Consider the following 12,279-nt stretch of genomic DNA (forward strand, 5'->3'; position numbering starts at 1 on the left):
AATAAATATAGAAATGAATATTTAAAGTACATATTTATGTTTCGAATATTTATATTTGTGATTAATTTGGATATTCAGATCGGTTTTTCAGATTTTTTTCGGATTACCCATTCGGGTTTGACTAATAATATTTTGGGTTCAGATATATTTTGTACCATCATACAAGATTCATTCTGGTATTTTTTACATTTCAGACCAGATACATAACGTTTTCTTTTGGTTTAGGTTCAGTTCGAACTCCGAGTTATGAATTATATGCCCACACTTATTTTAAATAAAGAGAAAATGTGATTATAATATGTTTTAACCGAAAAATTATTCCGCGTATTTAGAGCGCGGATCAAAATCTAGTATCAACTAGTCCGATGGATGATCGAGCTCATTCTACTTAGTATTTACCGGTCTGTCACATTTTTATGTTAAATAACCCGAGTCAAAGCCCAAGTTACAAGGTAGTCCATGTATATTGGTTATTTGATGGCGGAATCGAACCCACACACCATTCGCATGTTCCTCGATAGGATTTGCCAATTTTAAAGAAAGATTTTACCACTTTTTTTGTCATGTAAACACTTAGGTGATTATGTGATATATCCTGAAGTCATGAAAGCATCACAGCACAGACACCATTATGCATGGACAAACGTTCTGGATTAGGCAAGTGTCAAGTTTCTAAGACTTCTGGTGACATCTTTGAAACTTCTTTCATTCCAATCACATAACAAAGAAGGCTCTTGTAAACCACGCAATGGTGTTATACTGATGTATCATTCAAATGAGAATGTAACAAACCAAAAATAATTACTTGAAGAATCATTAAAGCTGAAAATCACAAATACATTTATAAAGTCACCACGAAGACGGTGTATTCTGTTGTTGAATAATCAAAAAAAAATAAAAAAAATAAAAAAAATAATAATCAGATATTTGGTTCGATTTTTCTTCAACAATCAAAAAGCGCCGAGATTTCAGAATAAAATAGATAGATCATTATTTAAAATACCGGAAAAGAGCTAGAAAAACGAAACTTCAACATAAACAAGAAAAGAAAAATAGATAAAAATCTTAACAAACTCAAAGATTTATGCAGCATTAGCAGCAGGCAACGGACTTATTAAGTATTTAACGAGTCTACGACACACAAAATCTTTTAAAAATATAAAACAACACGATGTAACTATAAAAAGAAAAGAAGAAGAATAGAATCAGAAAATGGAATAAAAATAAAAGTGTGGCGAATTTGTCACTTTCTATGATTCTTTTATACGATGAACATAACAATTTTACTTTAATTATTACATCGAAATTTAGACAATTATAAACTTAAAGGCCTTCTTGCAAATAAGAAGAAGGTAAAGGCCAAAAGATAATTAAATATGCCATACTCACAAGAAAAAAATAATTAAGAGTTTTGATCACTCTTATGAAAATAGAAAAGGCCAAAAGAGAGAGAGCGGCTAAAACGGAAGCAATTCATTCCTTTCTTTGACTTCATCTCATAACCACACAACATAGAATTTTTTTTTTTGTAATCGCAAACTCTTTTTTACCCTCAATGAGCTGATTATTACATTTCGACTCACTCACTTTTTATATAATATATCAAGCACACTCACGTGTTTGCCCTCCCTCAATTTCTTAAAATGGATTTCAAGAGTGTGACATTTTAGGATTATTAGAATTTTGTTCATCACCTCTATTCGAAGTTTAATAGAAAGATTATTCCTCCTTGTCTTTGGGGACTAATAAGTTTTCAGGTAGTCTGATCCAATGGCTGCAACCACTGAGATGCCCACTGACGTTGTCAATGATGTTAGTATCAACAAGGATGGTGAAAAGGGCACTGATAGCGGAATTGAGATTAACTCTTCGATCACGACCTCGAAACCCAAAACTGAATCCGATTTGGATATGCAAAAGCTTGTGGCTATGTTCAAGAAACTAAATCCATTGGCTAAGGAGTTTTTCCCTTCTTATTACAATCCCAAGAAGAACAATCAGACAGGAAAAGACAATCAACTTCTGTCTGCTGATGATGTGGCCGCCACAAAAAAACAATCTGCTGAAGAAGTTGATCTTAATGGAAAGAAAGGTGACAATAACCAGAAGGTATAATCCTGAAATGATCTTTCTATTTTTTTTTTAATGATCAGATAATTTGGATTGATGCAGTGATTTCCAATGCAATTTATTGTTGTTGTAAAGCTGTAAATTTTGATTGTGTTTTGCTTTTTTTTTTTGTGATTACAGAGAAGAAACAGTTATAGCCAAGGGAGGAGGAGGTTAACTGGACGTATTTCTAAGGCAGAGAGAGAGGATAGTATGAGGAGAACAGTATACGTTTCTGACATTGACCAAACTGTATGTTTGTTACAGTCTATTAAGGTTCTAAAAATAATTAATTTAATATGCAGTAGTGTAACGTTAATAATCTGCTTTGTGATTTAGGTGACTGAGGAGGGTCTTGCTGGCTTGTTTAGTAACTGTGGACAAGTAAGATGATCCATTGAGCTTTAAATCCTTGCTATATCTTTTTCTCTTCATGGGCTTTTGACAAGTTTACGAGTCTATAAAAAGCTAGATTTAGCTTTCAAAGCCTATAATATACTGAAAGCGAGATTCTGTGTGTTATTATGTGCTAATTTTTTTTTTTTCTGTAAATAGCTTTTTATGTTCTATGTAAATGTTTCTTACATTCTTTGGTGGTATTATATAGTTTTTGAAATAACAGTGAGTTCCTCTTTTGTGAAGGTTGTTGACTGTCGAATTTGTGGGGATCCACATTCAGTTCTTCGATTTGCGTTTGTCGAGTTTGCTGATGACCGTAAGTTGGCTGCTGGATTTTTTGAAATGTTTTAACAAAAAAAAATTCATGTCACTCTTATGACGCATACTAGGAAGTTTACATGGTAAATTTGGGCCATGCAGAAGGCGCACGGGAGGCTTTAAGCCTTGGTGGAACGATGCTCGGGTACTACCCGGTGAGGGTCTTGCCCTCCAAAACTGCTATCCTTCCAGTGAACCCCACATTTCTTCCCAGGGTAAAGCTCAAATGTTCCTTAGAAGTAGTTCCATTATTAAAATTTGGTGTAAGTTTAGAGTAAACTTTACTATGATGGTGTTGATTCAGTCGGAAGATGAAAGGGAGATGTGTTCAAGGACAATCTATTGCACAAATATAGACAAGAAGGTAAATGCTGAATAGTTTATATTGTATGTTCTCCTGGTTTAAGACTTTATTTTCTACAACTACAGGTTACTCAAGCTGATGTGAGAAACTTGTTTGAGACGGCATGTGGTGAGGTCAGAACAGAACCTAGACCTGCTTGATCTTTCCCTCTATTTTTAAGGATAGTGATGCTTAAGTTGTTCTCTAATATACGCAGGTAACTCGCCTGAGGCTTCTTGGTGATCAACTGCATTCAACTCGCATAGCTTTTGTTGAATTTGCTCTGGTGAGCTCCTTAGCTTTTTACTAAATGAGAGAAAGTTTCTTTATGGATGTGGCTTAATACTTTGCTGGTCTCTTCCCTATTTTCACTTTCTTTTTGGCTCTTTTCTATTGATGACTAGAAGTTTCTTGAACTTCTTTTTACTGCAAACTTTGAAACTTTAATTTATTTTTATTTTTTGAATGAACAGGCAGATAGTGCACTAAGGGCGCTCAATTGCAGCGGAATGGTCGTTGGATCCCAACCGATAAGGTAAAAACTTCATTGTTGCAGTGTCTTTTTCTGAATATATCACCTGAGGATCAATACTTGATTTTGTTTTATTTTCTTTCTCAGGGTAAGCCCATCAAAGACACCAGTAAGGCCACGAATCACTCGACCACCATCCACAAACTAGGAAGAGATCTGAATAGCTGGCTTTCCAGAAGAGAGATGATTTCAAACATTTTTCCCATTTTCGTTATCTTTTGAGGTTTTAGAACAGCTTATCTCCAGTTACATTTTGTAGCTGGAAAGTGGAAACACTATCATTCTGCTTTCTGAATTTGGAGTTCTTATTAGGCTCTGTCTTTTCTAATTAATTGAGATACTTCCATCTGTTTCATCATCTTTCTCTAAGGTGTCTTCTGAGGTTTTGCTTTTGAAAGTTATTTGCATTTTCGGCTCTCCTTTCTTAACAAGCTAAGTTAGATCAACAGTTCGGAAAAAAAAAAAGAATTATTTTGAGATAGAATAGAAGAAAAAGCTGTTACATGCATGTTGGAGATCTCTGAGTAAAAAGCGTGTGATTTACAGTGTCGTGTTCATCAAGAAATGTCTCTAATCTTTCCTCAAAAGAAGATCTCGCCGTCTATTTCCACTTGTGGAATGCTAATGAAGAACTCTGGTTCTGCTTCGGAAAAATTATCGGTTAATAATGTGCAAGAGCTTATTCATAGGCAAGACAAGGAAAGAAGAAGGTCTTCGTCCTTAGCTTATCACAGCCATTGATCTCCATCGTCTCTAGAGCTTTTGTATATTGAAACAATATTACAACTACAGGTTTAGTCCTTTAAATCTACATGTGTATATTGCTGAGGCTGCAGGAGCAAACTTAAACATCAAGAAACATTGAAAGGAGATAAACTTTGTCCGGAGAACTGGATCTAGTAGTTCAGAGAGCAATACAAATCCTTACAGGACACAAAACGAAGCTGACGTCTTTAACAAGTTACAGCCACATCGTCTCATCGAGAAACTCAATATTGAGAGATACAACTGATTGACTAAATAATGTTTCTGTAACATCCCGAGTTGTGATATGTGAAAAGGTTTAAGAGAATTGATTTGGCTACCTATGTCATCAAAATTGACTTACCTTTTCCGGAGCACATCCTGAAAGAACTCCAGAGTTAAGCGTGCTTGACCTGGAGTAGTGGAAGGATGGGTGACCTATCGGGAAGTAATTCGCGATAGCGTGCGAGTGAGTGATGCCAAAGCATGAGAAAAGGTCGGGTGGTGATTGCAGGGTCAGTAAACAATGATTTCGAGCCTTTAGAAAAATTAACGGACCGATCGCTGGAACGAGATGGGTGTAGCGACCCTGTTCCGAAGATCGATGTTAGGATGATCTGAGGACTGACCGGATGGTCTGTTGGAACGTACTGAATGGGTTTGATGATTCTAGAAAGAGCTGGCCAAAGCTGTAAGGACCTACCGTGGGTGCATGGGAGTTCTTGGATCGAAAGTCTGATTAGTAGTGGATGGAGCAGAACCATGTACCCGAATAAAGCTAGGATCGGATCTGTTTTTGAGCCAGACAAAGCTCCATCAGTCGGTCTTACGCTCGGGTTATTGGACATGTCGTTCGATTTATGGAACTCAGGAGTGTTCGGCCAGTTCGATGAAAATCCAGGCAAAGCGGCATTTTCGGACAGCAATGGTCGGATCCGGACAAGTGTTGTCGGATTCGGACATGACGGTTGAGCTGGTCGGCTAGACAGCGGTTAGAGTTGTCGGTTAGAGTAGTATCAGTCTGAGTTGGACAAGGCGGTTAGAGTTGTCGACTGGATCAGTCAGCTCTAGCTCGAGTTTCGTCTAAGTAAAACTGGCGGGAACAGTTAAAGTCCGAAAATGGGAAAAACTCGCGCTGGAACGCTTTGGAGTACGGGGTGGCGGTTACGGATTAACAGCCGCGTGTAAAATAAGAGGGAACAGTTAACTTGGCAGTTTCTCGGGCCTAAACCGCCCAACTGCCCATTTTAATCGTCTCATTTGTCTTATTTCGCCATTCTTGTACGGAAACTGGAAGAAAGAACCAGAGAGAAAACACAGAGAGACAAAAGTCCGATTAAGAGAGAACTTTCGATATTTGGCTGGATCGATCAAGTCCGAGTCAAGAACGATCATTTGTGGGGTGAATCCGACTGTCTGAACGTTCAAAGATCCGACGGAAACCGCTCAAGAGGTGTCAGAAGAGACCGAATCAAACAGAACATACCGAGTCTAAGACAAAGGTGAGTGCGTGACTGTGGCCTATCATACTGAATTGTGGTCTGATTGATAGGAACGTTCTATGTACTGACTGCTTGTCTAATTCGAATTATCTGCTAAGTTCTGGCTTGGTCCGAACAGTCGGTTCCTTCCATCGACGCATCTGGATTAGATCATGCGCCTAGAGCCGTATTGGCCTGCTAGGGCTTGACTGAATCCGATGGCGCGCTGGCTTGGAACGATTGGGTCGGCTAAGTAACTGACTGATGATAAGCATGTCTGTTTTTTGACTGATTGACTCGATTGCTTTACTTGGCTGAGTGAGACGGGATGACCGCATCACTAAGCATATTGTTGCTTATGCGTCCTTGCTTTGGATGCAGATCAGGACCAGACCTGTAAGGGTAAAGACATAGCATGACCGCGGGACTAAGGCAGGAAGGAAGGATGGAGGATTTGGGTAAATGTAGGACGTGTTTAACTTGTAATAGCTTATAGCAGACTCACTTGTTAACTCGAACCTCAGTTAATCTATTCAAATCATATTATGCTTGCTTGATTGTCTGAAAACGAACTAAAATCTGGAAATAATTCTAACTAAAGAAAAATAGGAAAACGGCCCAAGTCTGATCGACGAAGTCGAACCAGACTCGTACTGATGGTGTGAAAAAATGGGTCGGGTCCCTTCAAGTGGTATCAGAGCATGTCGGGTTCTAGGACAATTTAAGTATAGTGGGTTATTGGGGTAAACCATCCTTCCAAGCCTGACGTCTCGCAGCAAATTCTGTGTTCCGAGTCCTGATCCCAAGTTAGTTTTGACTAACTTGTCTGTGATCTTGTTGCAGATGGCAAAAAGTAATCGTAACACAAGAAGGACTGTGAATGAGACCGCTGAGGGGTCTGCGAGCAACGTGGCCAGGAATGAAGCTGGTACGGAAGAGGCTCGGAATGCTGCTAAGAATACAGCAAATTTGAACAATGCTGCAGCGGCAGGTGCTGCAGCGGCAGGTGCTGCAGCGGCAGGTGCTGCAACGGCAGGTGCTGCTGCTGGAGCTGCTGCTGCTCCGGTTGGATTGGAAGCCGATTTGGATATGTTGGCGCAAGTCTTGGCAAGATTGCCTGCTGCGGCGGCACCTCCAGTGGCTCCACCTGTTGCGGAGGAAGTGGAGAACGTGGTGCCTGTTGGAGAAGAGGCACACGTTGTTAGGAATCCGTCTTACCTCAAGGTTATGGATCACATGCAGAAACTGGGAATAAAGTTCTTTTCGGGTGGTTCCAAACCAAAGGAAGCAGATCAATGGATTGACAGGATAGGGCGGAACTTTAAGTCGATCCGTTGTCCTCTTGCTTACAAGAAGGACATTGCTGTCCACTACTTGGACGGTGATGCGCACATATGGTGGCGAGGTGTAGCGGCTCGGATTGGTGCTGAGCATTGCACGTGGGCCAACTTTAAGACCAAATTCCGTGGGAAGTATTTTCCGCCGGAAGCATTTGACCAGCTCGAGGGAGCTTTCCTCAGACTGGAACAGGAATCTATGACTGTAAGGGAGTATGAAGTGGAATTCAACAGCCTCAAGAAGTATGCTGGGCGTGAGGCTGAGTCGGAAATTTTCTTGGTCCGCAAATTTATGTGCGGACTCAGGGTTGATCTCCGAACTCGTTGTAAGATCCGCAACTATGATATTGTGGTCGAACTGGTGGAAAAATGCGCAGAACAGGAAGCTGGAATGAATGAGGAAGCCAAGGTGTTTGGCACAGTGGCACATGTCCATCCTGGTAAGCATGCGGGAAAGAATCAAAAGCCGGTGAAGGCTGGCTCTTCCAGCAAGCCGAATGCAACAGGTCGCAGTGCGTGTTCGGCTTGCGGGAAGATGCACTCTGGTGTCTGCCGTGCTGCTTCGGGAGCTTGTCACCGTTGCGGAAGTATGGATCATAAGGTGCGTGATTGTCCTGAGGAAGACTTAAGGCCGAAGAGCCAGAACAAGGGTGTTGGGGAACGTGTGTGCTACAACTGCGGTGAAACGGGGCACTACAAGAATCAGTGTCCGAAGGACGCGCAATCTGCTGGGAAGCGTCCGAGCGATGGGCCTAAGCCGGCTGCAGAGAGACAAGCCATCATACTGCGGGTGTACACAATCGGTGATGAGTCAATGGACCCAAGCACGTCTCGTCCGATCACTGGTGAGTCATCCTATCTCTCACCTTTGCCTTAAGAATTTCTGTGTGAAATTGCTTGCTTGTAGAGTAGGTCCTTAGTGTTCCGGCTGAATATGTAGGGACCTTAGTCATGAGCGGAGTGGCAACCCATGTTCTGTTTGATTCTGGTGCATCTCACTGCTTTGTGCAATCCGAGATGATTGGAATTGGGGAATTTCAGAAAGAACCAGAAGAAGAAGTAAGACTGGTTCGGGCGGCAGGTGGTCAGATCATGTACACTTCAGGGAAAATCCAAAACGTCTGTGTGATGATCGGAGGAGTGAACATGCCAGCCGACTTGGTCGTTTGCCCAGTGAAATCATACGATGTGATCCTTGGAATGGATTGGCTGAGTAAATACAAGGCACATCTTGATTGTCATCGTGGCCGAGTTCAGTTTGAAATCGGCAATGGAAAGCTTGTCTATCAAGGGGTCAGACCGACCAATGGGAGTCTGATCATTTCAGCACTTCAAGCAGAAAGAATGCTGGAAAAAAGATGTGAGGCTTATCTGGCTGCGATCACAACTGTGGAAGTCGGACCAGATGCTGAGTTGGAAGGGATTCCGATTGTAAAGGAGTATGATGACGTGTTCGAATCCTTCACAGGATTACCACCGGACCGTTTTGATCCTTTCACGATTGAGCTTGAGCCGGGCACAAAGCCAATCTCGAAAGCTTCGTACCGGATGGCTCCGGCTGAAATGGCAGAACTTAAGAAACAGTTGGATGAACTGATGGAGAAAGGGTTTGTGCGCCCAAGCAGTTCACCTTGGGGCGAACCGGTTCTGTTCGTGAAGAAGAAAGATGGTAGCTTCCGGCTATGCATCAACTACAGGGGGATTAACAGAGTCACAGGGAAGAACAAGTACCCTCTCCCAAGGATAGACGAGTTATTGGACCAACTCCGAGGTGCTACTTATTTCTCCAAGATTGATTTAGCTTCGGGATACCAGCAGATTCCGATTGCTGAAGAGGATATCCGTAAGACAGCCTTCAAATCGAGATATGGCCACTACGAGTTTGTGGTCATGCCCTTCGGATTGACCAACGCCCCTGCAGCCTTTATGAGGATGATGAATGACTTTTTCAGAGATTAACTGGATGAATTCTTTATAGTCTTCATAGACGACATCTTGATCTACTCAAAGAATCAGGAAGAGCACAAGGACCATCTGAGAAAGGTTTTGGATAAGCTTCGGGAACATAAGTTGTTCGCCAAGCTCAGAAAATGCAGCTTTTGGCAAAGAGAAAGTTGTTTTTTGGGTCACGTGGTCTCGGACAAGGGAGTGTCTGTGGACCAAGAGAAGATCAAGGCCATTGCGGACTGGCCCAGACCAAGGAACGCAACGGAGATCAGGAGCTTTCTCGGACTGGATGGATACTACCGACGGTTTGTTAAGGGATTTGCCAGCATGGCTCAACCATTGACAAAGTTGAGCGGGAAAGATGTTCAGTTCGTGTGGACAGAAGGCTGTGATGTGAGTTTCAACAAACTCAAGGTGATGTTGACGACTACTCCAGTATTGGCTCTTCCTATGGACAACGAGCCATATGTGGTATACACAGATTCATCCAAAGTTAGACTTGGGTGAGTACTTATGCAGCAAGGCAAAGTGATCGCGTATGAGTCTAGACAGCTAAGGAAACACGGAGGGAACTATCCAACACACGACTTAGAAATGGCTCTCGTGTTTGCGCTGAAGATGTGGCGGTCTTATCTCTATGGTGCTAAAGTCCAAGTCTTCACGGACCAAAAGAGCTTGAAGTATATCTTTACTCAACCAGAGCTGAACCTTCGACAGAGGCGTTGGATGGAACTGGTTACGGATTACGACTTGGATATTGCCTACCATCCGGGAAAGGCAAATCTGGTCGCGGATGCCTTGAGCTGGAAGAGAGTAGCTTTGGCTTCAGAGAAATACATGGCGGAACTGGTTCATATGGTTGGAACCTTACGATTAGCTGCCTTGACTGACGAATTGGAACCGTTGGGTCTTGGTGCAGCGGATTTGTTGTCCGAGTTCGCCTTGCACAGGAAAAGGATGAAGATCTGATCAAAGCTTCAAAGAACGAGAAGACATAGTATCAGACTTCAAACAATGGGACGATTCTGGTTAATGGCCGAGTGTGTGTTCCTAACGACAAGGGATTGCGGGATGAGATCCTAAAGGAGGCGCATCAGTCAAAGTTTTCGATACATCCATGAGCCAATGAGATGTACTGAGACTTGAAGAGATACTATCATTGGGTTGGAATGAAGCGTGATGTTGCAAAATGGGTAGGTGGGTGCCCAATATGCCAAATGGTGAAGGCAGAAAATCAAGTCTCGAGTGGACTACTTCAGAGTTTACCCAGCCCAGAATGGCCTTGGGATAAGATCACAATGGACTTCGTGACTGGCTTGCCAATGAGGAACTGCAAGGACGCTATCTGGGTGATAGTGGACAGATTGACCAAGTCCGCACACTTCTTGGCTATCAACAAAACAGACAATGCAGCGGTACTAGCCAAGTTATATGTGGAACAGATTGTCAGACTTCATGGAGTTCCAGTAAGCATAGTGTCAGACCGAGCCTCCAAGTTTTATTCGGCCTTCTGGAGAGCTATCCAGATGTCGATGGGGACCAAGGTCCATATGAGTACAACATATCATCCGTAAACGGATGGAAAATCAGAGAGGACAATCCGAACACTAGAAGACTTACTGCGATCTTGTGTTCTGGATTGGGGAGACAAATGCGATCAGTACTTGCATCTGGCAGAGTTTTCATACAACAACAGCTATCATGCAAGCATTGGAATGTCACCTTACGAGGCATTGTACGGACGTCCGTGTAGGACACCGCTATGCTGGACCCAATTGGGGGAGCGCAGCATATTTGGCCAAGATTTTGTGGAAGAGACAACTAAAAGAATCCGAGTCTTGAAACTGAAGATGAAAGAGTCTCAGGACAGACAGAAGAGTTATGCAGACGGACGCAGAAACGACCTTGAGTTCGAAGTAGGAGACATGGTATATCTCAAAACCGTCACCTACAAAGGCAAGGACCGATCCTCAAAGAATGCCAAGCTGAGTCCAAGATACATGGGGCCGTACAAGATCCTGGAAAGGATTGGAAAGGTCGCCTACAAACTGGAACTGCCCTTATCGATGGCTCAGTTCAATAACGTGTTCCATGTATCCTTGCTGCGAAAATGCATAAGGAATCAAGACAATGTGGTTCCTGAACCACCATCTGACTTGAGAGAGAACCTTACTGTGGAGGGACGACCAGTCCGGATCATTGGTAGAAAAACCAAACCTGAAGGCAGAAAGAATATCAAAATGATCCAAGTTGTTTGGGACTGCGATGGAGAAGAAGAAACGACTTGGGAGCCAGAGGCGAGAATGAAAGCTGAGTTTCCAAAGTGGTTTGACAAACTTAAGGAAGATTCATGAAGAAAGACTCGAGGACGAGTCTGAGCCAAGTGGGGGAGAACTTGTAGCGACCCTGTTCTGAAGATCGATGTTAGGATGATCTGAGGACTGACTGGCTGGTATATTGGAACGTACTGAATGGGTTTGATGATGCTAGAAAGAGCTGGACAAAGCTGTAAGGACCTACCGTGGGTGGATGGGAGTTCTTAGATCGAAAGTCTGATTAGTAGTGGATGGAGTAGAACCATGTACCCGAATAAAGCTAGGATCGGATCTGTTTTTGAGCCAGACAAAGCTCCATCAGTCGGTCTTATGCTCGGGTTATTGGACAGGCCCTTCGATTTACGGAACTCAGGAGTGTTCGGCCAGTTCGATGAAAATCCAGGCAAAGCGGCATTTTCGGAGAGCAACGGTCGGATCCGTACAAGTGTTGTCGGATTCGGACATGACGGTTGAGCTGGTCGGTTAGACAGCGATTGTCGAAAATCAAACAAGGCGGTTAAGACTGTTGGCTAAGCTGAGATGAGCTGAGTCAGTAGTAGCAGCCTGAGTTGGACAAGGCGGTTAGAGTTGTCGACTGGATCAGTCAGCTCTAGCTCGAGTTTCATCTAAGTAAAACTGACGGGAACAGTTAAAGTCCAAAAAAAGGGAAAAACTCGCGCTGGAACGCTTTGGAGCGCGGGGTGGCGGTTACTGATTAAGAGCCGCGTGTAAAATCAGAGGGAACGGTTAACTT

The 12,279-nt window shown here is 42.8% G+C and overlaps 2 protein-coding genes across 2 annotated transcripts; both read left to right on the forward strand.

Moving 5' to 3' along the window:
• The first annotated feature begins 1,460 nt into the window (after positions 1-1,460).
• On the forward strand, positions 1,461-4,059 carry LOC106385165 (polyadenylate-binding protein-interacting protein 9-like). The gene is made up of 10 exons (XM_013825119.3): positions 1,461-2,109; positions 2,251-2,361; positions 2,449-2,493; positions 2,752-2,824; positions 2,929-3,041; positions 3,131-3,190; positions 3,256-3,303; positions 3,387-3,455; positions 3,643-3,704; positions 3,789-4,059. The coding sequence occupies exons 1-10, from the start codon at positions 1,771-1,773 to the stop codon at positions 3,847-3,849; spliced, it is 981 nt and encodes a 326-aa protein (XP_013680573.2). The 5' UTR covers positions 1,461-1,770; the 3' UTR covers positions 3,850-4,059.
• Positions 4,060-6,595: 2,536 nt separating this feature from the next.
• Positions 6,596-10,179, forward strand: LOC125582993. Its single transcript, XM_048749509.1, has 5 exons — positions 6,596-6,634; positions 6,770-8,108; positions 8,204-9,106; positions 9,242-9,681; positions 9,730-10,179. Exons 1-5 carry the CDS (start codon positions 6,596-6,598, stop codon positions 10,177-10,179), a joined length of 3,171 nt encoding a protein of 1,056 aa, XP_048605466.1.
• The last annotated feature ends 2,100 nt before the right edge of the window (positions 10,180-12,279 follow it).

This window comes from Brassica napus, chromosome C3, assembly GCF_020379485.1.
Source record: "Brassica napus cultivar Da-Ae chromosome C3, Da-Ae, whole genome shotgun sequence".
Lineage (NCBI taxonomy): Eukaryota > Viridiplantae > Streptophyta > Magnoliopsida > Brassicales > Brassicaceae > Brassica > Brassica napus.

Excerpts from the sequence above, each read along its gene's own strand:
- LOC106385165 (XM_013825119.3), top strand. The coding sequence starts at position 1,771 with ATGGCTGCAACCACTGAGATGCCCACTGACGTTGTCAATGATGTTAGT. Across the intron at positions 2,362-2,448 it reads TTTCTGACATTGACCAAACT|GTGACTGAGGAGGGTCTTGC; the intron begins GTATGTTTGTTA and ends TTTGTGATTTAG. Across the intron at positions 3,456-3,642 it reads CTTTTGTTGAATTTGCTCTG|GCAGATAGTGCACTAAGGGC; the intron begins GTGAGCTCCTTA and ends TTGAATGAACAG.
- LOC125582993 (XM_048749509.1), top strand. The coding sequence starts at position 6,596 with ATGGGTCGGGTCCCTTCAAGTGGTATCAGAGCATGTCGG. Across the intron at positions 9,107-9,241 it reads GATTGCTGAAGAGGATATCC|TCTTCATAGACGACATCTTG; the intron begins GTAAGACAGCCT and ends AATTCTTTATAG. Across the intron at positions 9,682-9,729 it reads TGGACAACGAGCCATATGTG|CAAGGCAAAGTGATCGCGTA; the intron begins GTATACACAGAT and ends GTACTTATGCAG.